We start from the raw sequence: 27,292 nt of genomic DNA, 5'->3' as shown, positions 1-27,292 counted from the left end.
TTCACCTGAAGAACTAACCCGAAAATGGGTCTGATTCCTATAATGGAATCTTTTCATAAACAAATTCTTATTTTGGGGACATGAACAAAACGAACATAATAAAAAACTTGATGAATAGGTAGTTTCCCCAATAAGAAATGATATTTGAAGTATGTTAATATTGAATGATGCATTAATACCAAAGTAGATTAGAAACTTGACACTCGACAAGTGATAATGTTAGTTTCCAATGCTTACTTTATTTATTAGATAATTATACAGTCTTAAAAATTGTAGGAATGCCCATCGTAATCTAGGGCTTTAACCCAATCAATCAATAATCATTTCCTAATTATTTGTTTAGCGTTTATGCATATAATGTATTTATGATTGTAGTTTAGTCTTGGTTTTCAGAGGGGACTCGCAAAACCACAATCGCTGAAGGTAAACGAATTGTATTGATCAGTAAACGTGACCGAGGACTCACTAGCCCAGAGATATCAGTTAAGATCAATGAATCTAGGGATCTGTTTTTGAGTACTTCTACAGCGAAAAGGAGATTGAGAGAAATTTGTCTTTTTGGATGGGTGGCAGTGAAGAAGTCAAAATGAAATTAAGAGGTACTCTTTGGCTAAATAATATAAAAAAGCATGAAGAGTGGGTGAGAGTTTTATGGAGTGAAGAGCCAAAGCTTGAAGTTTTGTGTGTAAGAAAAGAGTGTGGGCAGACCAAAGAAATAATGTACAACACAGCGATGATGGTTTGGGGATATTTTGGAGGAAGGATAACTGGAAACCTGGTAAAATTTGTAGGGGTTTCGATTAAAGAACACTGTAAAAAATTTTAAAGGAAAATATAGTACGTTCTGTCAGCGCCGATCGGAAAAAAACTTCAGACAACGATCCCAAGCATTCCTCGAAGCTATGCGAAAGGTATTTTTAAGAATTGGATAGGAATAATGTACTGAAATTAATGATTTAGCCATCATAGTCGCCCGACCCCAACTCGATGGAATTGTGGGACAAATTGGTCAGGGAAGTTAGTGTATTTTTTTTACTTAACAATTTTCAATTTTGGAACCAAATAGATGACGATCATTTTTCCAAATTGTTATAGACAATGCCATTTGAAATCACGAGAGCAAAAAGAAAAGAACTTTTGTTTGTTTGTTGTTGTGTATTTAAGACCTTGATAAAACTATTCTTTGAGCTTAGATTCAAAATACTGTTGCACTGCACTTTCAATATATCATGCAAGAATCTCGCCATGAATCTAATAGTAATCTGACGGTGCAGATTCTCACATCAGTTGTCCACTATATACCTCGGCACTGATAGTTCGACCACATAATGCCAACAGACGTACAAGATTTTCGACCTCTTTTTTGACGAGTTCTGCTTTGTCCTTTGTCTAACCACTGATTTTCCATGATCGGGTTGTTAAGATAAATCCACTTTTCATTACAAGTAACAATCCATCTGATGAAACATACATTTTTCTGCAGGAGAAGGAGCTGTTTAGACACCTTCACTCGACGATTCGCTTGAATCTCCGTTAATTTGTGTGACAACATTATACATCTTACCTACTGATTTTAAACGGTTATGTATGGTATCTTTAGAAGATCTGAGGGAGTCTGATAATCGGCGAGTGTTGATACTAGGTTGATTTTTTGCTGCTTTTCTTGTAACCACAATATCCCACGTAAGTGGACGATAACTGTGTCTTCTCTTTTAATTTTACATATATTCCTTACTACTACGGCTGCTATAAACTTTAGTTTCCAATAATGTCTTAACTATTCAAGAATTTGATATTTATGGCACTCCACACTATTTATTATAAAAACGTATGCGTTGTCAGTAATTACTTATGAGACAACATCTGTATAATAATAATAACGAAAACGTCTGTGGTTTTAACATTGTTGGTTTCTTCAACTGATTTCTAACAGCAAAATTGAGACGAAATTCTTGTGGAAATTATCACCGAAGTAAGAATTCTTTGGTACGCTTGATGGTAAACGATTTTATTCATGTAATGTGCAGTGAACCACTAATTTTCTGAGGCTTTAGAATTAAAGCATTAATGGGGAAATTGTGTTAGCCTAAAAAGAGATTACCTTGTGATTGAATTTGACAAAAACATATTCATTAGTTGCAGTTCTGTTTCCAGATTCTACAATACTATCGTTTATTTCTTGTTCCAGATTTCCACCTTGTGTTGATGTTATGCCAAGATAACTTTTGACCTGCTCTATTTTTGATTCTTCTACTGTTATTTTGAGTTTCATTATCATCATCTTAGTCTTGTGCTCGTTCATTTTTATATTCTATATCTGTAGACAGTCATGGTATAGAAAAAAGTTGGAGTTAAAAATTTTCTCATCTATTACTATGTCATTTGCATATAGTAGTACAGAAATTTTAATGTTTTCCAGTTTACGACTCTACACTGTTTTATTTAACTTTTTGTTATTTTTATTGCCTCATCTTAAACTATGTTTAATGATAATGGGCTTAATTTACATCCGTGCTTAATTCCTTTTGTAGATTATTACTCCACATCAATTTTTCTTCCGTACAATACTTTTTTAGAATCTATAAAACGCTGATGAATCTCTCATAATTTAATTTCCATACACTTTTTGTGAGCTTCGGTTGGAATGACCTTCAGTACCTTACGTAATATACTTATTACAGTTTTAGTCGAATCATAGTGCGATTCCAGACGTAGAAAAGAGGAAAAGTCACAGAATGCTAAATCTGGAGAATACGGTGGCTAAGCGATTATTCTTCGTTTCGTATTGGGCTGAAAAAAATGTGTCACAATCTTGGCAATTTTTTCTTGTGTGTCAGGGGCGGGGTAAAAGGATTGGCCAGTACAGAATCAGGATCAAAAGTCATGAAAAATACGTGAAGAATACGTGTTTTAAAACGTGCAAGTAGAAAATCTAATTTTTGATTATTTTCTCTTGAATGTTGAAAATTGATCTAATCAGTTAACTTGTGTTGCAATTACATGATACAATTATTGTATTTAAATTGAGATCTATTCACCATAATTTCAATTAAATAGGCAGAAGATAATATAAAAACGCAAGAACAAAATAAATAACTAACACTAATATACAAACATTTACAAAAAGTACAAAAAATTCGTTGTTATAAAGATGAGAACTATGGAATACATAAAATATAGATTTCTCTGAATTGTCCTTTTTACATATTGTACACGTATAAAAATATGAACTTCATTAATAATTATATGTAAGCCGGTACTTTGGTATTTTGCTTTAAAATCGTTGAGAATAATATATGTAGAAAAATAATCATTTTTGTGTTGTTAAATTTCCTCAATTTTAAAGCACAATTTCCAAAATATACCATCTTAAGACTATATTTTATAGAATAATTTGATAGTTACATATTTCGGCATATTAATCAATAAGATTTTACGTTTAGGGAACTTTGTGAAAGCACAATTACTTTACTTAAATATTAAGTATGTCTATCACAAAACTGTGTGTCACAAAACCTGAGAAAAATAAACACTATTCCTTTTTTACATATTTTTCAAGATTAAAAGTTTAATAAATAATATATTTGGACAGTTGAAGCAGAGGTTATATAAATTAATGTTTAGGTTAGACCCAAATATTCAATTTTCCAAAAATGGTATACTAATTTTGCTCACCGCCTCAAAAATATTTTAATAAATAATAAAATTACATACTGGGAAAAAGAAATGGAATTGAATTCGAAAATTCATACCGTATATCAATAAGAATAGTGGGACAATATTTTAAAAAACAAGTAATGAATTTCAAATATATGTTAGGGCTAATCTAAACGAAATACAGCAAAAATTAATTGTTTCAATATTTTGTTATTTAATAAACAATAATTCAGTTTATATTTTATCTATTGTAAATGATATTCAAAATATTGAAACACCTTTTTTGTGGCAAGGTATAGATTTTATTGAAATATACAGTACTTTCATTTCAACTATTCGATATCGTATGAAATATTGACATCAGGCTGGAAATATAAAGCTGTGTCTACATTATGTCGATCGATATCACTCGACGTTGTCGAACAAGTTTGGACGTGTCGCTCGACTTTTTCGATCCATGTCGTGTCGAGTCGAACCCGACCCGAATCAGTGCGGTTCCGATCAAAGGGAGTCGAATCGAAAGCAGCAGTGTGAACGTGTCGCTTCGACCAACGCCAGTGATCCGAACTATAAAAATAAAAGACATGACGGATTTTTGGAGATAGCAGTGTCGTTCGGTATTGAAAAACACCAGTCGATCGACATAGTGTGGACACAGCTTAAGATTTTAATAGATACTAAATCTAAACAGGCAGTTTAATACACTTTCATAAGGAACCGAGAATGAAGGATATAAGATAAAACGAAATATATAGAGTTACAATATGAAATATGTTTAGACCAGAAAAAAAAAATAGTCTCGAAGATTATTAGACTTAGCAGTGAGTATAAAGTATCTTTTAGTGTCACGTGGAAGACAGCTAGAAAGCCTACAGCTACAGATTATCGCTAGATGTATTATATATTAATCAGAACAGAAGAAAATATGGAAAAATGGAGATAAAAGTTGTTAGACATTGCTTATGAAAACAAAAGAAATCTTACCAGAGCAATCGAAGGAAAAAATACCGATATACAAGTGGTTTCCAAAGTATGAGGATTGGACGTATATAAATATTTATAAATTTCTTATTTCTTTGACTTTTTGATGTATTAATGTATCTTAATGTTCTTAATTTTTCGACTCTTATGTTTTAGAATTAGTTTTTGGAAGATAAAATTATTAAAAAAGCTAATTTCAAAACAGACGAGACCTAAAATCAAGAACATAAGGATGCATTAAATATTTATATAGAAATGTTGGATCTTACTAGAATTCTCAAAGGAAACAAACAGGGAGAAAATCAATGGTGAAATAGAGGGAAATCACGAGAAACAGCCAAGGAATATTAGGAAGAAAATGGAACTCTGACCTGAAATTGGAGTAGTAAATTACAACCAATATTTCAAATTTGATTATTATAAATTCTTCTTGAGCGACTAGTGCTTGATTTAACTCCATTTTCAGTTTATTAAACTACACCATATTATACCGATAAGTATTAAATGACTATTTCTTACGTTTTTCTGGTCGCACAATTCATTATTAAAAATAATAACATCTTAAAAGTAAGTAATTATTCCTAATAGATGGAGGAGATATCATACTGGTTAGTATATTTAGGAATGAATTAGCAGCATGGAATCGATTCATGACGCAATCACAAGTGAATAATGGCTCAATCGTTACAGTAAGACAAATTGTAATAAAATCTTTAACTATATATGTATTGTGCTGTAGTTTTACTAATTGGAAAGTTGAAGATATACTTTAAGAATTAAATATATTGATCAAAAGCTAGATATTTGTCTTTTGCAAATAGCTTTGAAGTATATTTAGTGTTTCCCAAAGTATTTGTACACGAATACTGAAATGAAGCACTGTATTAATAAATTACTGGGTTAAAAAATTGATGCCATTGTAATATTTTAATCATAACTATACTGTTTTCTAGGAATTTCTATTTAAAATTTTGAACTTATGGGGACAATAAATTCATAGATATAGATAAAATTATTTATGAACCTGTCAGGTTTAGTTTTAAATAAAATTAACAAACAATATCTCGAAATCATCTGTTACTATTGAAGATTAAGTATAGTTTTTACAAAAGTGATAAACAGGTGATTTTCGATAAGAGTAAAATAAAATGAAAACTTTATTAAAATAAGCGGTAATAATAAAGTATTTGAATCCTAGTGACGAAGAATATAAAAGCGATAAACGTTGTAAAATTAAGAAATATACATATTTCTATCACCTAAAAAAGTATGTAATAAAATGTGTATTTCTTCTGTACGTTTTATCGCCATTTATTTGATTTAATTAAATTAACCAGAGCAAATTCAAGTTTTCATAGATAAAACCATTGTTTATTTTCTTGCACAGTTATGACTAGATATTACAATTGCTTTTTCAAAAAAGATTTGTTCATATGAAATATGTACATGCCTTTGTTAGAGATAATAATTGCACATTGTCCATAAATGGGATTCTTTTTTGAGATTCTCAATGAGGTACCTGTTTTTATAGCACGTTAGAAGACATTAGACCAAAAACAAAACATTTACAAGCTTTTTTTATATTTAGAATCAGTATAGTTGGTATTTTATTTTGAAAATTCAACAAATCATTATCCTTTCAGGACTCGTTCGATTTTATAAATGCAGTTTTATAAATAGTTTCTATACATATATATTTTCAAATAAATGAACAGTTTGTTGTTATTATCAATTAAATATGCAGAATAATTTACTAACAATCAATAGAATACCTGGGAGATTCCATTAGTTCTGAATTTGTATTAGAAAATTTAACTTTATCAATTTTGAAAGATCCAAGATGATAACTATACAAGTAAATTTGTAATAATTCAGAAAATTGGATATTGTTGTAATAGTTTATGTTCCTTCATTTATAACAATGAAATAATGGATAGCAGATTTATACAAGGCTCTATAGACTGCTAAAACAAGTATCGCAATGGTAGACGACTTTAGAAATGGCGAAGAAAATCCATGAGGCGATATTGGACTTCAAAACGTACAGTACATTGCACATTATCTCGAAATTTGGCTGTATGCAAGATGATTGTCACGTTTGCCGACCCACTGAATAAAACAGTGGCATGAAGATTTTTAAATTGAGTGTTTAGCAAAGTCTTACAGCAAAAGGTACTTTGTCATAAACATTGATTCATGAGATGATATAACAATCAACACAATACACTGATAAGAAAAAACGGCTCTAAAAAAGAAAGAAATCAATTGAAAACGATTGAGAAGATATTGCACAACCTGACGAGTCCTTCATTGCAGTTTCGTGTTTCCAAACTTACAAAAATATCTCGGTCTACAATGATGTTAGCAATTAACGGTTATTTTCAGTTTTAATAATAAAAAAAACAAGAACCTTGTTGAGAAAAGTGTTAATGTCTTGAACGAGATAATATTGAAAAATGGATATGTTTTTCCATAATAATTATACTTCAGTTGTCTACAAAACGTAGTTTCATATTTTTAGGATGAAAGGCAATACATTTGGGTTTTTTATTTAACATTTCTATCCACCGTATTACGTTGCAAGGTTCGTACACCACATCCTATATGAGAAAAATATTTTAAACGGTTGTTTCGGTGTAATTTTTGCTTGTTTTTTTTTAATTGAAACTAAAAATTGCTGGAAAACGATCAGGATCTCGAAAAAAATCTGTCATGCTCAGACGTTGTTAATATATTTATGTAGTATGTTTTTTTATTAACCTAAAAAAACCTTATATGCAACGAAAATTTCTAAAAACCACCACATACATTCAATATCACAGTGAAAAAGTATAATATGAAGATCTCAGAATAAAAACAGCAAAATACATGGTAATCAGTAAAAAATTAAAATAGAGAGGAAGATTTTAAAACATGTAATTACCTCTAACTACCTTGTTTTAAGCCTACAATCGACAACAATAGAAATTGAGTGGAGCACGAATTGTTTTTAGCATCTCACAGAAGAAGAAACCAAGTAAAAATATAACACAAATAAAAAGAAACTATAAATTCGTAATTCTAGCATGAAACAAATTATAGTTTGACTCACCTTGTATAGAATAACTATGTCTTAAATGATTTATTCCGGGTAATTCAGTAATTAATTAAATGTATCGGTTATAAGATTATCAGAAAAATTGTAAATTTCGTTTTTGGTCTGATCCAGCTTACTCAATATGTTTTGATCAATAAATTAAATGGAATTTTACTGATAACAAAGAGATCTTGAAGTGACAAATTTGATTTGGACGGATTATATTCATTATTTTGTACCAGTAAAGTTCCATTCAAATAATCGAATTTTATAACCTGCTATTTGTTCCATACAAACTGAACCTGTCTGTCTTCAATCTCGCCCGATTCTTTTATGGATCTGTTGATGTTTCAAAAGATGCGCCTTTTGTCTGAAAGCTTTCGCACACGTATCGCATCGGAAAGGTTTTTCCCCTGTATGGATCCTGACGTGAACTTTTATATTACTCTTATTTAAAAATCCGCGATTACAAATATTGCATCGATGTACCGGTTTTTCTTTACCCAAAAGACCTAAAGTCTGGTCTGTTTGAAAAACACTAGAAGTCGCTGGTTGCTGCTGCTTCTTCTGAGCTCTACTTCGGGATTTTTTAGGGGTATTAGGTGTGGTGGTTGTCGTATGAGGATAGTTTTGAAGCATATCAGGACTTGTTATCCTGTGGTCGTCGTTTAAACTGTGAATGTATTGTGGGAGGAACCTTCCATTGACAGTTACTAAGAGGTTATCCGTCGTAGATACTACGTTAGAAGGAGGACTGCTCGTTGATATCATATCGTTACCGTAATTCGTAGAACTGGGCATTTCTTGTTTAATAGGTGGACCGTTCTGTAGCCTATTTTGCAATAAAGGCATATATCCATGGGTTAGAAGAGTTTGTAACGTCGAACTAGATTGTTGTACTTGAACGTTGATTGGTTGAACGGATGGTATAACGAACTCAGATAAACCTTCTTGCGTTATCAATAAACCTTTTTGTTGGTCATCGATCCATGCGTCTAAATCCATCCAGCTACCTCTCGAACAAGTCGGACCTTCGCTGTCTGGATTATTATTATTAGGAACAGTAGTTGTATCAGCTATAGCTGAACTTATTATCGCCGCTATATCTTCCATATATTCTTCATTTTCTTCTTCTTCTTTCACAGTCGTTTCAGAATCTACGGCATTTTGACTGCAATCTTCATATTTTAAGGAAGATACTGAATCGGGATCGACACAATCCGTATAACTGTCACTAGAAAAAAATGCCTTAGTACTTTGTTCACTAGCTGAGTCTGCATTTGCGTTACACGTCGAACTAGATACTATGTTTTGTTCACTAAAATTATTGTAATTGTTGTTGGTCCCTTCGGGAATTCTTTGGGATATTGTATGATAATGGTGACCTGGTATACCGTTAATACTGAGATTAGCTGTGTAACCTGTGAAAGGTGGTAAAGGTTTCAATTCTGCCAGACTAGTATTTATATTTTGCGCGCTCAAAATAAGATTGTCCAACACTTCCATTGTATCTTTACTTTCTATTACGGCATCATCTTCGAGGGTGGTATCCAATAATAGTTTATCATTACCCAAGTTATTGATGTGACCGTCGAGGAGGAGCTTATGTGCGTCTATGAATTCAGGTTGTATATTGGAGCCCCAACAGGAGGAGATGAAAAGGGGGTCGACGTCGTCGACATGCGTGCCGTTATTGACTGCCATACTGGTACTTTGAGAGAAAGTGGGATATTTCATTGTTCCCATCAAGGAAGTACTCAGGAGGTGTGAGTTGTTGTTAAGGTAGCTGCATCTGGATTAAATGGGCTAGATTATTCTCCAAATCTGAAAAAAAAATAACAATAATTAATAAACGCAATAGTTCGTGAACATATGAGTTGTAATATATTACAGATAATTATAATGCAGTTTCATATATGCAGTGTGTTTAGTAAATTGAGTGTCGTGTCTTAAAAAGAGCTGTTAGAGAAGCAAAGATACCGTTAATTATGTCAAATTCTCATGAGCTAATGGTTTGGTATGATAGGTGGAGGTTTAGAAAAATAAGGTTCTCAATTCAACCCCCTAGAAGTTTTTTTCTCGCATTATTCAGTTTAAAAAACTGTACACTTATTTTCACGTAAAATATTAGCTCTAGAAATTAAATTTTATAAATCTGGATAACCTTACGTATACTCTTTGTTTGGGAAAATCAAATTGATAAAATGGAAAGATTAAAAGCACAAGTATTTTAACCTTAGATGGCTTGACAGGGGACATAGATATGTAAACATGGTCGAGACAGGGATACATTCAAATATTCGTGCAGTTAGTGGCATATAAGAAGTAAAAAGAAACAGAAGAGAGAGTACTCAAGATAATAGAGTAAAAATGAGGATTCGAAATGAACGAGAAGAAAAAAATAACAACTGTATGATAAACACAAGAAGGAAAATCAACGGATCATCATAAAAATAAGAAGTGGAGAGTTTCAAATAGGCATTTTTTTATGTAAAGAGCAAGCTCATTAGGATCCCTATTAAACTCGAGTAGTTCGAGATAACTGTGGATATTGATCTTGAGCTCATGGAGGTGGTATTGTTAGGAACAGACATACTTTGGTACTTGAATTCATAGGCTTGCCCTTCTTGGTGTTCATGAGCCGGATCTTGCAAATAATGCTCTAGGTGGGATTATGTTGGACGGCTCGGATTTCCGTGGTAATATCGGACCACATATGGACCAATCTAGGCCTTCTAGAGGATTAAAAGCTGTTGCGGAGGAAAGAGGCCTCCAATTTTTTGTGAAGCTGCCTCAGCTAATACGGTCACGTGACTATGCTCCCAACCTCAACACCCAACAAGCGAATTTGCTTAGATGGTGATATTTTATATCTTTTTAAAAAACAGCAGCCTGGGTTTTCGCTGCATTAAACTCAGATTGCTTCCACCCCACTCTAGAATGTTTTTTAGATCGGTATTGATGGTAATGATCTGTTGCTGCTTACGAAACTATTGATCGGGTTTGCCTCTTATTCATAGTTAATGAAAAAAACTAATCAGAAGAGTGAGTGATTGAGAAATGACTGCATAAAGTCATTGAAATTGAGTAGATTGCAATGTTAATAAGTCTATAAGAGACAAAACCAAAGAAAAATCTACTAAGTAGCGATTATTGTTAGCTATATCGTGGAATTTATGATCCTTACAAAGTAAAAAAATGCCGAAAGGATTTAAAAAAAAAATATTAGTGATAAAGAAAACCGATGAGAATTGATATAGAAGGATATGGAATAAGGAATTGAAAACAAATGGACCTCAGATGTAGAAATGGTATGGAAGCGAAGAGAGATAATAAAAAAGTGGGACTAATGGAAGGAAGACCATTAGGACTATGAAGATTGAGATGAGAAGACTAAGCGAGGGAAGACATGAAAAAGGAAATAATCAATACGTTGGATACAAGAATAATAGGAAAGGATGGACCAGATTAAGGCAAGAAATTAACAATCATAAACATTTGAAGAAAGAAAAAGGAATAAGAAATCATGTGCAGAGATTCACCGTAATCAAAGAATCATTTCAAAGAGTTTCAAAGAGTGACACTATTCTCCTGGGAATGTATCGGTTTTATATATAATGACTTGACTATGGACTTCTCCACTAATTCTGAACTGAGTTATTTATTGGTTCTTACATGTATTTAATTGAATCACACTGTATGTTAACAAAATGACGTCAATATCTAATTAGCCATCTAACGCCAGAAACAGGAGAGGAAATAAAATTTTTGAAAAATTTGCGACCAAGGGGAAATAATTTTCGTTTAAATCAACACATTTGATTCAGTATCTACAAAGCCACATTTCAAAATAGGGGATCACTTACACATCTTTCCTTAGAAAGAAATATATTGTGAATGATATTTACATAACTTTTCTCAAGTTTCTTCAATTACAGGTAAAATTAATGTTGAAGTAACACTCAAAATTATTTTTCTTCATATTTGTCCAGCAACGGAAACAGTTTTTAGTAGTAATAACCCAACGACATTGATAATTGTTCGAAAAAATCTTGTAACAGATTTCGAAAGTCTGTTGATTGAAAACAGACCGTCGCCGTATAAGTTATGAAATATGTTATAATTTAATTAAACGTGCAGTAAAGAAAAGAACAATTAGAAAAGTTTTGTGAAGATACAGACGTGTTAGTTTCTATAACTAATGAAGACATATTTCCAACACGCGTGCTGTTGATAATTTGATTATGATGTTCTTCGTAAATATTCAACTAGGGTTTTGAATCGTATTTCTACTAATGGGCATAGTATCATACCAATGATCATTTTCGGGTTTTCAGTGATGATCTATTTTAGGAATAATCTGTTGATTTTAATATTTGGTCCTCTTTTTGACATTAATTTTTCGAATAATCAACAAACGTTGCTGTCGTTATTTTCTATTAAAAATTTTCTTTCAGTACACATTCTTGAACTTCCTAGGCAACTCTTGCTGAATACCAGGGTAATATTCAACTCGATTTGTTAGAGAACCATCGTTTTGTGTGAGTAGGGATGGTCTCAGACTAGGCAAATGGCCACAGACATTTTTGTGTATCTGATCGATGTGCATGTTTTAAAGAACTATTGTTACTTCCTTAATAAAGTTTTTTATAGTATCTAAAATAGCTTTATTTGTGCTTGCCAGGAGAGAGCTAATATTTATTGAAAGAGGAAAGTTACGATTAATCAAAAAAATGTATAAATTAGATATAGCCGCTTCAATTTTCTACTTCAGAAAAGTATGATTAGTATCGCCCATCGATACGTTGTCATAGCTTTAAAATGGTAAAATACGCAATTTATAAAGTTCACCGGAAAACACCCATGATTTAATTAGTTATATGTGGAATTCTATTTGGTAGATTTGGGTGAATCTGAAAGTATAGATTTCATGATGTTTTGCTTAGGTTATTTAAAGCTTCTCTCGATCTGATTCCAATGAATTTCTTATGTTTGCTAATTACATCAGCATGACAGAAAAAATTTAACTCCTCTTTAAATTGCAAGCTTCTTTTGCCTCGTGATCGACCTTCTCGATACCTATAATGTCGCTTTGACTTTTTACTCATATGAGAATAGTTTATTATCAATTTTTAATTGATATAATGAGTTTTTTATTTCGAAAATAAGTTCTTGATTATAAATATTTGATGGAGACGCTTGGATAGTTGTGAAACTGATTTTGAGTCTGTCATTATAGCAACAGTTGAACCATCGATACAAAAAAGTCATTCAAGCATCAGCTTCCTTACCTCGCCTAGCTAATTCTACCACGATATACAAATTTTTGACTTTAAACGGTATTTTTTAGTATGTTTGATTCTATAATTTTCGTCAATACTACAACCGAATCGTGACATTTTGAAATATTGAATATTTGAAACTGTTTAGATTAATAAGTATCCATAGCATCGTGATAAAGTGGAAACAGCTCATGGAATCTTTTTTCATATTTTACTGATTGGTTGTCTTCAATCAGATGACTTCATTTTTACTGGAGCGAAAAAATTTCTTCTTAAAAGTATTAAAACTAATTTGTCTGTCAGATTTCTGTATAATTTTGATGTATGGTCTCAGGATTAAGGCAATTACAGAATTGCCCCTCTCTTTCGACAAACTACTCTGGTATTGAATGAAAAAATCAATCAAAACTTTGAATATCATGATACAATCAGTAGAATTAAGCTTTGAAATTCCAGTTATTTGAAGTGATAGTTCCTCATGGAAAGGGAATAATTTATTAACCCTAAAGAACGATGAATGTTTCTAAATGAATTAAAAAATGTTAAATACTTGTTATTTTGTTTTGAAATTTGATATCATGCAATGTTAAATTGATTGATAAAGCAATTCACGCTAAGATTTTCTATTCTTAAGAACCTTTTTGATCTTTGATATTTTGCAAATTGTACGTTTGTTTTAGTTAGATGTTAACAGGTCAACAGGTGGTTCCGTAGATAATATTATTTATTAGTTAATTGGGATTGAATCGTTCAGTGAATTAATCTTTTTATAAAACTTTTCATCAGTTGATTAGTAGATAGATTTTCAGACACAGATCTGCAACAACTTTGACAAAGACATAAATGGAATACAAGTTTTATCTTCAAATATAAGCCGTGAGTTACGAGGAAGAAAAACCCTTTTCCTTTGAACTAAAAACTTCTATCAGAGTGAATATTTCGAAGAGGTGGTCTGAATCCGGCCTACACAACTAATCCAAAGATTAACGCAAACCAAAAGAAAAACTTATGGTTATGCTAGATTAAAGAACTTTTAATTTAATTATTTAATTTTTTTTATATTTTTCTTTCTTACATTAAACGGAGATTTACTTAAGTTTAAACACAACTTTTGTAGGCGGGTTTTTTTGTTTAATCGTTTTTGGGGTTTTATATTGCGATCTTACATTAAATTAACATTCAAATAAAGTCATATTTCGTTTTATTCTCCCTAAGTCCTAACTCAACGAGTCTAAATAAAATCAACTGTTCAAATATAAAAGCCGTAAATTATAAGAAGTAAAAATCATTTTCCTTTGAAGTGAAAACCTCCTTTTAGAGTGAAGATTTCGAAGAGGTGGTCTGAATCTGACCTACACAACTAATCCAAAGATTAACGCAAACCAAAAGAAAAACTTATGGTTATGCTAGATTAAAGAACTTTTAATTTAATTATTTAATTTTTTTTATATTTTTCTTTCTTACATTAAACGGAGATTTACTTAAGTTTAAACAAAACTTTTGTAGGCGGGTTTTTTTGTTTAAACGTTTTTGGGGTTTTATATTGCGATCTTACATTAAATTAACATTCAAATAAAGTCATATTTCGTTTTATTCTCCCTAAGTCCTAACTCAACGAGTCTAAATAAATTCAACTGTTCAAATATAAAAGCCGTAAATTATAAGAAGTAAAAATCATTTTCCTTTGAAGTGAAAACCTCCTTTTAGAGTGAAGATTTCGAAGAGGTGGTCTGAATCTGACCTACACAACTAATCCAAAGAATGACGCAAACCAAAAGAAATACTTTTTTATCAGGCTATGCTAGATTAGAGATCTTTTATATTCGATTTTTTTGATATTTTTCTGTCTTGCATTAAACGGAGATTTGCTTAAGTTGGTACACAACTTTTGTGGGCGAGTTTTTATATAGTTTAAACATTTTTGGGTTTAATAAAGTCATATTTCGTTTTATTCGCCATAAGTCCTAACCCAACGAGTCAAAATAAAATCAACAGTAGTGCCATATCATTAAAAATTTTTTTTTAAGCTGTCTATAGATTTTACATTACATTGTACAATAAAGATATAATCAAATACGCCTAAGAACCGAATTAACTGATCTAGAAAACATTTCATTCACAATCGTTTTTGTTTTGTAAAATTAGCATTTAAGAGCTTATGGCACTATTGAAATAGGGGTGCGATATATCGAATAACTTCAGTCAGAATGAGTAAGCAATTATAAATGATTTATCAATTAATATAATTAAAAAACATTCAAAATAATTAATTAAATATGATAATAATTAAGAAACTCTATTGTATATTAAGGAATTTTTAATGATAATTAGTACAAGTGGATTCTTATTTACCGGACTAAAAAGTACCGTTATTTGTATATATATAAAAGTAAACTATGAATGCATAAACTCGCTTTGGTTGGATGAAAGATGTGGAGGCGATGGTGCGCGTTTCATTCCGCGCATAATATTCTAAATGTATGTGAGTGTTTTTCGTGTTTTTTTTCTTAATTCTTGATCTGACTGACTGCTCATGATCCTGCTGACACACTTATTTAAGCAGACAACGAGGAACTTCACAACGAGATTTTATTCTACGTACGACCGAAGAATTAATATTTGAAAATGATAATGAATTTGAATAGTTGTATTTTTTAATTAATTAGGAAATAAGAGATTGTTTTCACATGATACTGTGATAGATAGATTTATGTCTGAACTTAAAAACCTGTTTTGAAACATGTTTTATAGTTAGTGTTAATCAAAAAGAGATACGCTTTACAATTAATATAATTAATTAATATCTGCTAATCTTCAATTTATTTATTTATATTATTTCAGATATACCGTTTTTTTTAAAAAAAAAACATTATTGCTTATTGTATTTAAAATGTTTCCAAATAGCTGTCACGAAAATTTCAAAAATATATTTAATCATGAAGTAATGACGATTTAATTTTCTAAAAGCAAAAGGTATAAAAGAACACCCTGTATTAATGGACGAACATGGATATTGGGACTCATTTTTTAATAATACTTAGAATAAATTACCAGTGGAATGAAAAATGTTCGAAGTAACATCAAAATTTAATTAGTTATCTTTAAATGAATATATTTTTAAACGGATGCAATTTACATTCAATTAAATTGAATAGTAATATCAAAAATATCTACACCATTTACTTCGAGATATTTATTCTTGTTGTTGTGAGATAATTCTTTACATTCCTCATTGAATTATTTCTTTTTCAACGTAGTCGCAATAGTTCAGGCACAAAATTTAGGAGTTTAAAAATAGGTTGTAATAGCACAATAACAAAATGGCTTTGTAGCAAATTATTTTCTTGACATTAGTTAGACTTGTACTTTTTTATGTTAGTTGTATTGAAATGACTTATGAGATGGAATAAGAAGAAGCGTTTATAGTTTGTTTGGACAGATCCCTAATCCTGACATAGTTAACAATTTTTCAACACCAAAATATTTCATTCAGAAGCATATATAGTCGAATACGAAGATGGAATACTACGTTCTAATCTCCCAAAAAATAGAAAAACTTGGTTTAAAATTTTAATAAATATCTGAAAATTGTACAAATAAAACTTTTCGTTTTTTTTCCTTTTCCGAGACAATAATTCATAGTCATGGTAATATTCACACCATCAGGAAGAAAAGATTTCAACAAACAAAAATCTCACAGAATATAAAAAAACTAATATTCTGTTTAGTAAATTTTTGATTGAAAATTAGGGTGCGTTTTCAATATGAGGTCAAAATAAGGTTGAAAAATAATCTTTAAATCAAATAAATTATAGTGTATTTGGAACATAGAAATGTATGTTTTCATCAAAATTCGTGAAAAAAAAACCTTTCCATATAAATTTTGAGGTTATGTGGAAAATGTGTTGTAGACTTCTTCTCATTACCCATAACTTTATCATTTGATTTTTTTCCATAGCTTCGCTGGAGATATATTCTCATACTTTTCCAATGGATTTCACCCTACTATTATTTTTTTGTTTCGAAAATTATCGACCCTGGTCTATACATCTAGCTGGACGGTATGAGAATCAATGACTGGAGCTGGTACTGTTATTGACAATTGTAAAATTACGAATTTGCATGACATTATGGACGAAATCCCATAAATATGTGACGATCGGCGCAACAACATTAGCGCAGCGACCAGCTGGTTGATGTAACGTTTCAAATAACGATCAGAATTTAGCTCAACCATATAGTGGTTGATGCTCATTTGGTTTTTCTTGTCTTGACACTTTTTCACTTCAGAAAAACGACTAGATTTCATGACATACGGATATTTATATAAGGCACTAGAAGAACCAAACGAGCTGGTTTTCCTATTCTAAGTAATATTCTGTAGGAGACTGGCTACAGTCTAGTAGCTTTGTTCTCTTTCCGAAGATAGATAGTTACTGCACAAAAACCTAACATATGAATGAGTCAAAAATTTGCTATTTAATACAGTGGTATTGTCCCAAATAAAGAGAGACATTGGTGTTGCCCAAGATGGAGCCTCAAATAGAATACGATCTTTTTCCAACTTTGTATGGGCTTCTATGCATTTCAGACAAAATTGACCATCAAATGGGCTTTTAAAATTAATATCCAATATATCTTGGGCTGATATAATGGATGAACTCGGGCTTTTCATGGAGTCTGCTGGATTTTGGTACATGTCTCACAGCTTTAGTCTTAATGAGTCTTACTAAAGAAAGAGGAATGAGTCAAGAAGGTGGATTAAGGAAAACGTATGAATAATACGAGACACAAATAGAACTAAAAACTACGAACAAATATTTTAGATGAGAATTACGATGGGAAGTGGTAATTAGAGGAATATTGCGATAAAAAAAAACAAATGAATTAGTTAATGTGTACAAAAAATACTGATATTGAAGTTCAAAAAATAATTGCAAGATTAATAATGATTGAATAGCTGCTGTAATGTGCTAAATACATAAAAATAAATAAAAGGAAAAATACAAGAAGTCTCTTGTAATTGAAAAAACAACTTGAAAATGAATATCGATCACTACTTTTTCAAGGCACAAAGATTCATACAGGACAGTAAAAGCGCAGAGATTCTCATGAAGTAGCGACCAACAGAACTAAAAGAAAATATTAAAATACCAGAAGTACAAAATTTGGAGAAAATCAGGCGAAAGTTGAAAAGAATCGAGTATGATACATAAGTCTTCTTTCCCTGAATAATCATCCTTCAATTCAAGAAAATATCATTGCTATTGTTCAAGAAACTTTGATTGATCTCAACATGGAGTTGGTTTTTGGCCTATATAAGCTTAAAAGTAGCTAAAAGCTTCGTTTTCAAGCATTTAATATCCGTAAATTCTTATAACAGGAAACTATCTAAATCATGAAACCATTTTTATGGGTATAATTAGTTAGTTAGGGTATTTTGGATATTTATAATCATTCCAGGAGTGAAAATATTACGTTTCTTTTGGCTACAGACGTTAAAATTATATCAGATGGAGGTTTGTCCAGAATAACATAAATAAAAAAGAAGAAATTGTAACTGGAATGTTATTAAATTTTAAATTGAATTAACTGCTATCAAGAACTGTCTTTTTCCTCACGAATAATATATTCACAGTTGAAAAAGATCAATATACGAAGGTTGTTCACATATAAATCGGAATTTTTGATTAAACGCGTAAAAAATTTAGTGTCAGCGAAATGAGCGGAAAGGATGCACCAATGTCAGTTGCACAACGCATCATCATTGGTTTTTTGGTAAATTTATTGAAAATTATGTGAGCAATTCTGAGATGAGTGTTTCTAGGCTCAAGTGTATGAATGGTTTCCTGCATTCCGAAAAGGTCGAGAAGTGGTGACAAACTTGCCATGCGCGGCGCCCCAGAACAAGTGTTACCGATGTGAACGTCAACGATGTAGAAAAACTCTTTTTGGGAAACCGACGGAAACTAAGAAGAAACTTTTTTATAGCCAAATTCCGGCTTATATTTGAACCACCCTCGTACTTCTCAGTGGTTGTCTGAAAGGTTTGGCTTAGGAATGATTGAGTCTAATAGACCAAAAGTGCCTTAAAAGTATAAGAAACTATCCGGAAAAACTTTACAATTTAGTTATTAGATCATTTGAACATTAGGTTACATAAATAATTTTAACACCCTGTACATAAACAAAAGAAGAATAAAACGGGAGTAGGCCACCAGAGAATGAGACCATCGCATAGAACTTCACTTTCTGTGTAACGGTGTCGTCGGAGCGATTCGCGGCTAGCGCGATATGACGACACTGCAAAGTACCGCTAGGGAAGCAACGTTGCCACATTTACGTTAAACAGCGGGAGAAAGTATTTTAGAAGGCGACGGAATGAAGTCACGATCTTCGCGATGTGTATTTGTTTTTGAATTATTAGCGGGCGAACAAGGTCGGATAGCATATTGCGCGATGTGGTCACTTGACTAGATATTGCGGGTACTTCTTCTCGGTGCTTACGGAAAGAAATTTGCGGTTACTTTGATCTTATTTTCAAATTACTAATTGACACACTTGTGGTAAATCTGTTATTAGAATTCAAAGTTCTCTAGTATTTTGAATTTTCAGAACCAATTGATTATTACTGATTGGGGCAGTTTTCCCACTCGCTGACTCGAAGCAGTTACACAAACTGGTTGAATTTAGAACAGAAAAGAAGAAAATGGGAAACAGTGGACGAATATACAGGTTAATTATAACGGATAAGAGTGATCGATAATAATTCTTCCAAATTCTGTTTGCACAGCTTCGAGGAATGCTTGATATCGTTGTTATGCTGGAAGATAAATTTTCTGCCGATCAGGCGCTAGCCAGAACGTATTATATTTCCATCTCCAGTCGCCTTTCGTTAAAAACATCCTCAAATCATCACCGAGTCACTATACACTTTTCCCAGCGATACGCTTTTTAAGATAAGAATCGTCAAGCTTCTCAAAATAGCCATTAACTGCCGACATAGCCTCTTCATTGTTGAAAAATCTTTGACCACTGAGCCATTTTTTCAAGTCTGGGAATAGAAAATAACCTAATGGGGCTAAATCTAGTGAATCGGGTGCATGAGGTAGGTATTAATCACTTTTGGCCATTGCAATAACGGATGTGTGAGCTGGTGCATTGTCTTGATGAAACAACACTTTTTTCTTAACCAAATGCGCTCGTTTTTGCTTGATTCCTTCGCTCAAACGTTGCAAGAGTTAATGAAAATTATCCCACAAGCATCCCCAAAAACCGACGCTATAACCTTGACTGCAGATGGAATCGTCTTTGCCTTTTTGGAGCCGGTTCTCCCTTTTCAGTCCATTGTTTTGATTGTTCAGAATCAATTGCATCTTATACATTGCTCTTTAAAGTTGGTGATCGTATAGTTCGTTGTTGACCTTCGCCACCTTTTTTTGGTAGGACACTTGTCTACTTAATTTATGTAGACAAACCTGTTTAGACACGTAAGCTGCGATCAAACCTAACAAAAGTTCAACAAAAGAGTATAATTCAGTCCGAAAGCGCTCAGTATTTAACCTTCTGGCTTGTGAGGAGTTATCAGAACATATATCAAACGCATATAGACATTTTCACTAAATTTCAGTAAATTCTATCACATTGAAACTCCATATATGACGTGTTTTTAATATATAATTACAATTTATGATAATTTTTTTAAGAATGTCTCTTTATGGCGAATGGTTTCCTTGGCATGTACAACGATCTAAAAACCTCCATATTTTCTAAACCATAAATTTTATTGAGTCAAACAAAGAGTACCTTTTTGTTAAAAAACGGATTGGAAAATTCATTTTTGCTATTTTTAGATTGTATTGATTGTCCCTGTAAAAGTTACGGATTGTTAACCATTGGGTATGAGCCATCCCTGGCCTTTAGATAGTAGTGTATTGCCAAATTTTTTTGCAGTCCCGAAACACCCTGTATAAGTATTTCATATGGTTAATGTGAAATGTGAATTAGTCAAGCAATACAAATAACGAAAGAAACTCATTAGATACTTAACGGGATATTTACATAACTGAACATACAAAACGTTTAGACGAAACACGTTTTTTTAATTCATAATATACGCGAGGTGATATTATATTATAATGAGAGTAATATTTCTATTCCACTCTTTAGAAGTGGGCTAGAAGGTACGGTTTAACTGTTCAAAATCACAGCTTCAGTATTTTTTCTGCATTAGTCAAGCATACTCCGATTGTATGCTAATCCATACAGTCTTCAGTTGTTTTTTTTTAAGCAAAACAGTTAACCTCGATTCGAACATTGTCTTAAATCAATAGCTACGACGTACAATGGTATATAGATTTGAAGGCGGATTATTTTTTTGTTGTACTTCCGCGTGCATTTGATATTTTGATACACGTTTAATCAGATAAAGTTCAAGAAATTGATTGGTTATATCCCAGAAAATGTTTGATTGTATTCGAATTTGAAGTAGTAAGCTCAAAGGGGTACTCTCAATATGGATTTTCCTTACTTCAAACTTTTTAATAGTTTAATAATAAGCATATAAGTACATAAGTTGCGACAATAACATCATAATCAGTTACAGTAGGGTTCTTGCATACTTTTTTTATACCTTAAATACTTTTAGTATATCGGTCTTAATCACACTCTATTTTTTAATTTTTTTTAACGGTATATTATTTCATAAATGAATTTAAATACCTTAATGACGCGCCAAAACGCGTTGTCACATAACTGAGTGTGACGTTGTGTCACGTAGAAAGTAAGTAAACAGATAATTGCATGTGGACTAGTAAACCTACAAGGGCCTCTTATAAAATAAAAAAGTGTAGAAATAGAAGTTTTTAAAGTATGTTTTTTTAGTTTTAATTTATTTATATATGACATATTTTTAAAAATTGAAGGATCTTTATACAATTACTTCATGATTTATAGGAATTCAAAGGAATGATTGGAAAGTAATCTCATTTTGTGGGAATTACCTATAAAGCTGAATTACCTACAAATATATTAGTAATTTTATTCAATACTTGGATAGAAAACTCCAATTTTTTCAAATTTTCCAAATTTTCGTCAATATTTCATCATAATTTTGAATAAAAGTTGTATATTGACAGCTTGAATAATTTTATTTTAATAGTTATTTATTTAATGTTTTTCATGTCAATTGGGCTTTTTAATTGTCATGAGCTATGAGTCATGAGTTTAAAATCCGAGTAAGAAAGGATTTTAGCATTGCAAGCCGGAATAATAACAACTTTCGAAGCTATCATTTTTATGACTACATTTTAATAAAGTTCAAGCAAACAAATGAGAAAGTGTGATTAGTAGTACTTACTGATTTTACTCCACGTATTTCAGCCGAAGTAAATAATTGATTATTAGCAAAGAACCTAGCAGCCATGAAGGCATCTACCTTAAGTGTATTGTCCGATCTTGCTTTGATAAATCATTTCAATTAGGATAGTCTTTGAAACCCTTACAAAAACACACTAAACAACCAATTACCTCCACTCACAACAACAGAATGGCGTTTGAAAGGCGACACGCGGCGACCACGTTTCAATATTTACTTACTTTCTACGTCACATCCGCAGTAACCAATAGGAACATGTTTTCTGTCACGTGTTATTATTCAAATTATCATCAATTTATATTTTGATTTATAATATTTTAAGTTATAATACAATTCAACCTAAATTCATAAATAAGAAGTGATGTTAAATACCCAAATTACCGACCACTGCAAGAGTCCTATTGTTCAACACATGAACATAAATGTTTACAATTGATCAGAAGGAAATATTTTTGCATCGGTACAACATTGGGATTATTAATGGAGGAACGTCATTTTCACAGACAAGAAGGAATTTGGATGAATCCATTAAAAATCTGTCCAAGAAATTCACCCTTTTTGAGGAGGTATTTTGATAGCTATACTGAGTTCATTATATTCGATGGAAAGATTATGACAGAGGTGTATAGGGACCAAGTGGTGGCCAATTTCCTGCTTCTATAGACCCCAGATCATTTTATGCCTATGCAAGGACATATCGAACTGCGCAAAAAATATGAAGTCGAGGTATTCTTCCGTTTCCATTAAAATCGATTGATTTGAATCCCATAGAGCATAGTTGGGATCAGTTACAAAAAACCATTGTCCGTTAGCAGAAATCATACAGGGGATTAAAAATTTTCCACAACTTTGGGCAGAAATCGGACATAATTTATTGAACAACTTGGTTGAAAGCATTAAATAGTTACAAATAAAGGGTGTTCCAAAATTAATGCAAAATTTAAATTGAATAGAAGACAGTTTTTGGTCTTTTGATTGCAATTTTTATTGAATAAAGTACAGGGTGTAAAACATAAGTTGACCCATATACTTTTCTCAAAAAACTTTGATTACAAAAGTTCTTTGTATTTAAAGGAATTTTCATTTATTAATTTTTGAATTATACAGGGTATCCCAGAGACAGATCTATTTGATTTCCACACGGCTTAAGAAATATTTACGGTTATTTGAATTTTTATTGAAAAATCATTATATTTTGAAAGTTCCGCAATATAAAAATGAGGCTAACTGGCATCATTTGCAAAATGAATTTTTGAATACAAAACTCAAATATCTTTTTTTACTGTATGAGTTTCGAATTTTGTAAATAACAAAAACTCATTTCATACATACATATCCTATACCTATTATTTGACTTTTTCTCATTTTTTTTGACCCATTTTATATTGAAAAAAATGTAACACACTAAGTGTTGCATTTTCGAAAAAAACCAAATAGAGAATGTTTATTAAAAAACAAAAAGCTAAAGAAACATCGTACCCTTAAACAAATACTTTAATTTGGAACAATTCAAGGAAGATTAGCTTATTTGAAAACAATGCTACAGAAAAAAACAACCGTGTAAAAACCAAATAGGTTGTTCTTATGAAAGTTAGCTTTGTTTTTACCTCTAAATCAAAAAGCGTAATAAAATATAGGGTGTTCTATTTAAAATTCCATATTCTGAAGGGTTGGGATACCCTGTATAATCCAAAAATTACTTTAAATACAAAGAACTTTTGATAACTCTTACAGGTTTGGAGAAAATATATGGATGATCTTATGTTTCAAACCCTGTACATAGGATGTACTCGTTCGTCAAAATTTTCCATGACTATTCTGCATACATGTGGCTGAATTTCATTGGTGCAACGCTGAATCTCCTCTTTTAATGTACGCGTGGTTGTGGTCTTGTTGACGTAGATCTGCGATTTTAAATAACACCAATTCTGATCATCGAAAAGAAAGAGTACACGACCTGAAAATGTCTTAGTAACTGAAATATTTTATGGGCTGCATTGCATGTGGCACCGCCTTTTCGAAACCACATATAGGCCACATTAATATAATCGAACTTCGGCAAAGAGAACTTCATGATCATGTTATGATATCTAGCACCAGTAACAGTCACTGCTTGATCAGCCTCGTTTTTAAAAAAGTTTGGTTAAATTAGGACTCCAGCACAAAATGCACATCAAACAGTGACACATTGTGGATGCATTTGTTTTCCAACAATCACATTTTTGTTCTCAGAACCCCAAGAGTGGCAATTTTGGCGATTAACAAATTCATCAAGGTGGAAATGTACTTCCTCCATTCATCCAACATCCATTTGTTGAACCTCATTAATCCATTGATTAAATTTTCTTCGCTGTGCTTGGTCACTAGGCTTCATTTGTTGTATTAAATAAGCATAGAGACGCATATCTTTAGTGAGTATACACTATAGAAAGCTTTTTGAAATTTGAAATTCTTGCGCCCGACGCCGATATTGATATTTGAACGAATTGTTTTTACTCTACTAGAGTATTTAGCGATTTTTTTGAAATAATGAAGACACGTTCTTCTATAGTTTAACGTTTCATGTTTACTAACCCCAAAACTGTTAAATGTCGATTTGTTTTTTTAGGGTTGTTAACACACTAAAATTTATTCAATATCTTCAACTTTTGAGGACTATGAAGATATTATAGTTTATTAACGCTAGGTAATAAAGAGATTTCACATGAAATTCAAAATTTCCGAAGTATACTCGTGATTCAAAACCTTCTCTTGATCACAATTGACTGAGTCAAATAGAAGGCATTTCTTTCACTCATATTTCATCATTCTTCTCAATTACTTTTTTAGACGACGCCATCTGAAAGTTGTTCGTTCTGTATTCATTTACATATCGAAAGTTGCGTTTTGAGTGTTCCATGTAGTGAAAGTGACAGTTTCCTACTGCAAAACACTTTTTGGGACGCTCTGCCACTTCAATGTTGACAGTTTCACTTCGATGATTTTGCACAACCTTAAAGCTTATATAGACGACTCAGTAAAAAACAAGATTAAAATTGCTAACAGAATACTTTCTTCCACTACAAATACGAATCAATCAACAAATTCTATCAGAGACATAAACACATCTACAAATTGTATCGAAATCACAAACACATCTACAGAGATTCCATCAACATCTAATAGAGATATACATATTCCATTTGCATCCAATCCATTGCAAATATCATTAGGTACATCATATTGTTCAATAAATATAATGTTTATAATTCTTTATTATTTATTTTCTTTTCTCAGTGTAATTGAACAAGTTTTGGATCTTATGTGTCGTCTAAAAAATGTTGTGTACGCCGCGGCTTACGTGGCATACTTGTTGAGCATCCACTTTTTATGAGATAGGATATTCTCCATTCGTTGGGACCTTCTTTCGAATCCTCATTTAATCTTTTTCTTGCAATAAACGTTTTAGTTCTTCATGAAGCTTGTGGATCAACCAAGTAGGTGCTAACATCTGGTGGAAATAAGAATTTCTCGTTGTATCAGATATCTACTATTACATTGAGTTTAGGAGGAAGGGACATCCCGTATATTTCTTTTGAAGCTTAATTTATTACTGTTAGCTAATGCAATGTATCGCTAATGATTGACGGTCGTAAATTGATATGTATAAGTCGAAAAGCTCGTTGAGAATGTTTTATCAATGAGTCAACTAATCAAATATTACGAAATTTCTTGCGAATGAGAGAAACCGTTGAAATTCTGCGTTATTACTTAAGTATTTTGCAGAAGCATGAAATATCCAAAAATCTAATTCTATATTTATTTTATTACAATTAATTCGTGTTTGATAATGTTCTATTTAATGGTTTCTTTTTAATTGTTAACTAGTTGACCCGGTCAACGTTGTTCTGCCTTATAAATTATATCTACAAAATATTTTTCTAGTTCAATAAAAATAATTAACATACTATAAGGGTATAGGGATGTACTTATAATCGAAAGCGTCTTTAGATAATGGAAGTATGCTTCATTTAGGTTAAAATAAAGTATTATATATTAAAGTAACAAATATATTTCAAATTAAAATTCAAAAATAATTATTCATATTTTTACTATCAATGCGAGAATATGCCATACATAGTTGTCCAAAAACCACTTTGAAATGAGTCTAATATTCTACATCAGGTTCATACTGAAATGCTGGTCAAAGAAATAAATCTGATGTTATTGCTCGAGGAATTTTTGGCGTTGTTGATCAATTCCTCCACGTCTGTTTACTATAAATCTGCGCGTTTCTCTTCGTTCTAATTGTCTCTGTTGATTTCGTTCATCTCGTGGCTCTTGTGGCTGTGATTGACATGACTGCGGCGTGCTCATCTGCATTGTTTGGTTCGCCTGATCTTCGTGCTCTTATATCTTGCATGACTCTAGATTTGATTGTTCAACAACTCAAATTGGTCTCTTTAGGTCTTGCTGGCATTACTGATTGTACATGTAACTTATAAATAAATCAAGTTGAAATACTTATTTGTGAAAAACAGTGACTCAATATTGTATTCGTCTGCTTATTATTTGACTTATCTTTGACAATAATAAAACACGTATATTTATGAAACACGTACACGTTTCTGTTTGGATTTAAAACTATTTTCAAAAAATGATAAGTACAATATGTACAGGTACGATAATGTTTATTATTTTTATTATTGTGCACTCTGTTATTGAAATTTTTAGCCGACGGGGTACAATTTTCAACAAGTCTATACAATTCTGCACCTATGCTGATGAGATCTCATTGATAGTAAGAAGCAAAACTAGACTGGTTCGAGTCGTGGGAAGACATAAAACAGAAAGCTAGAGAGGTTGGAGTCATAATCAATGAAAATAAAGTATAGTATATGATATAATAAAGATAGAAATAAAATAAAATTGCAATATACA

General features: G+C 31.6%; 1 protein-coding gene across 1 annotated transcript in view; it reads right to left on the bottom strand.

Annotated features, from left to right (window-relative positions):
- Nucleotides 1–4,738: 4,738 nt before the first annotated feature.
- The window catches only part of LOC130443542 (ichor), a 41,568-nt gene continuing 19,014 nt past the window's right edge, over nucleotides 4,739–27,292 (bottom strand). Inside the window, exon 2 of the mRNA XM_056778260.1 lies at nucleotides 4,739–9,538. Within this exon, the coding sequence (XP_056634238.1) occupies nucleotides 8,027–9,460 (1,434 nt within the window). The 5' untranslated portion in view covers nucleotides 9,461–9,538 and the 3' untranslated portion in view covers nucleotides 4,739–8,026. The remainder of the gene's footprint in view (nucleotides 9,539–27,292) is intronic.

The sequence above is a fragment of the Diorhabda sublineata genome, chromosome 1, assembly GCF_026230105.1.
Source record: "Diorhabda sublineata isolate icDioSubl1.1 chromosome 1, icDioSubl1.1, whole genome shotgun sequence".
NCBI classification, from domain to species: Eukaryota; Metazoa; Arthropoda; class Insecta; order Coleoptera; family Chrysomelidae; genus Diorhabda; species Diorhabda sublineata.
Note: the sequence above shows the minus strand (reverse complement) of the source record. Positions and strands in the feature narration are given on the sequence as shown.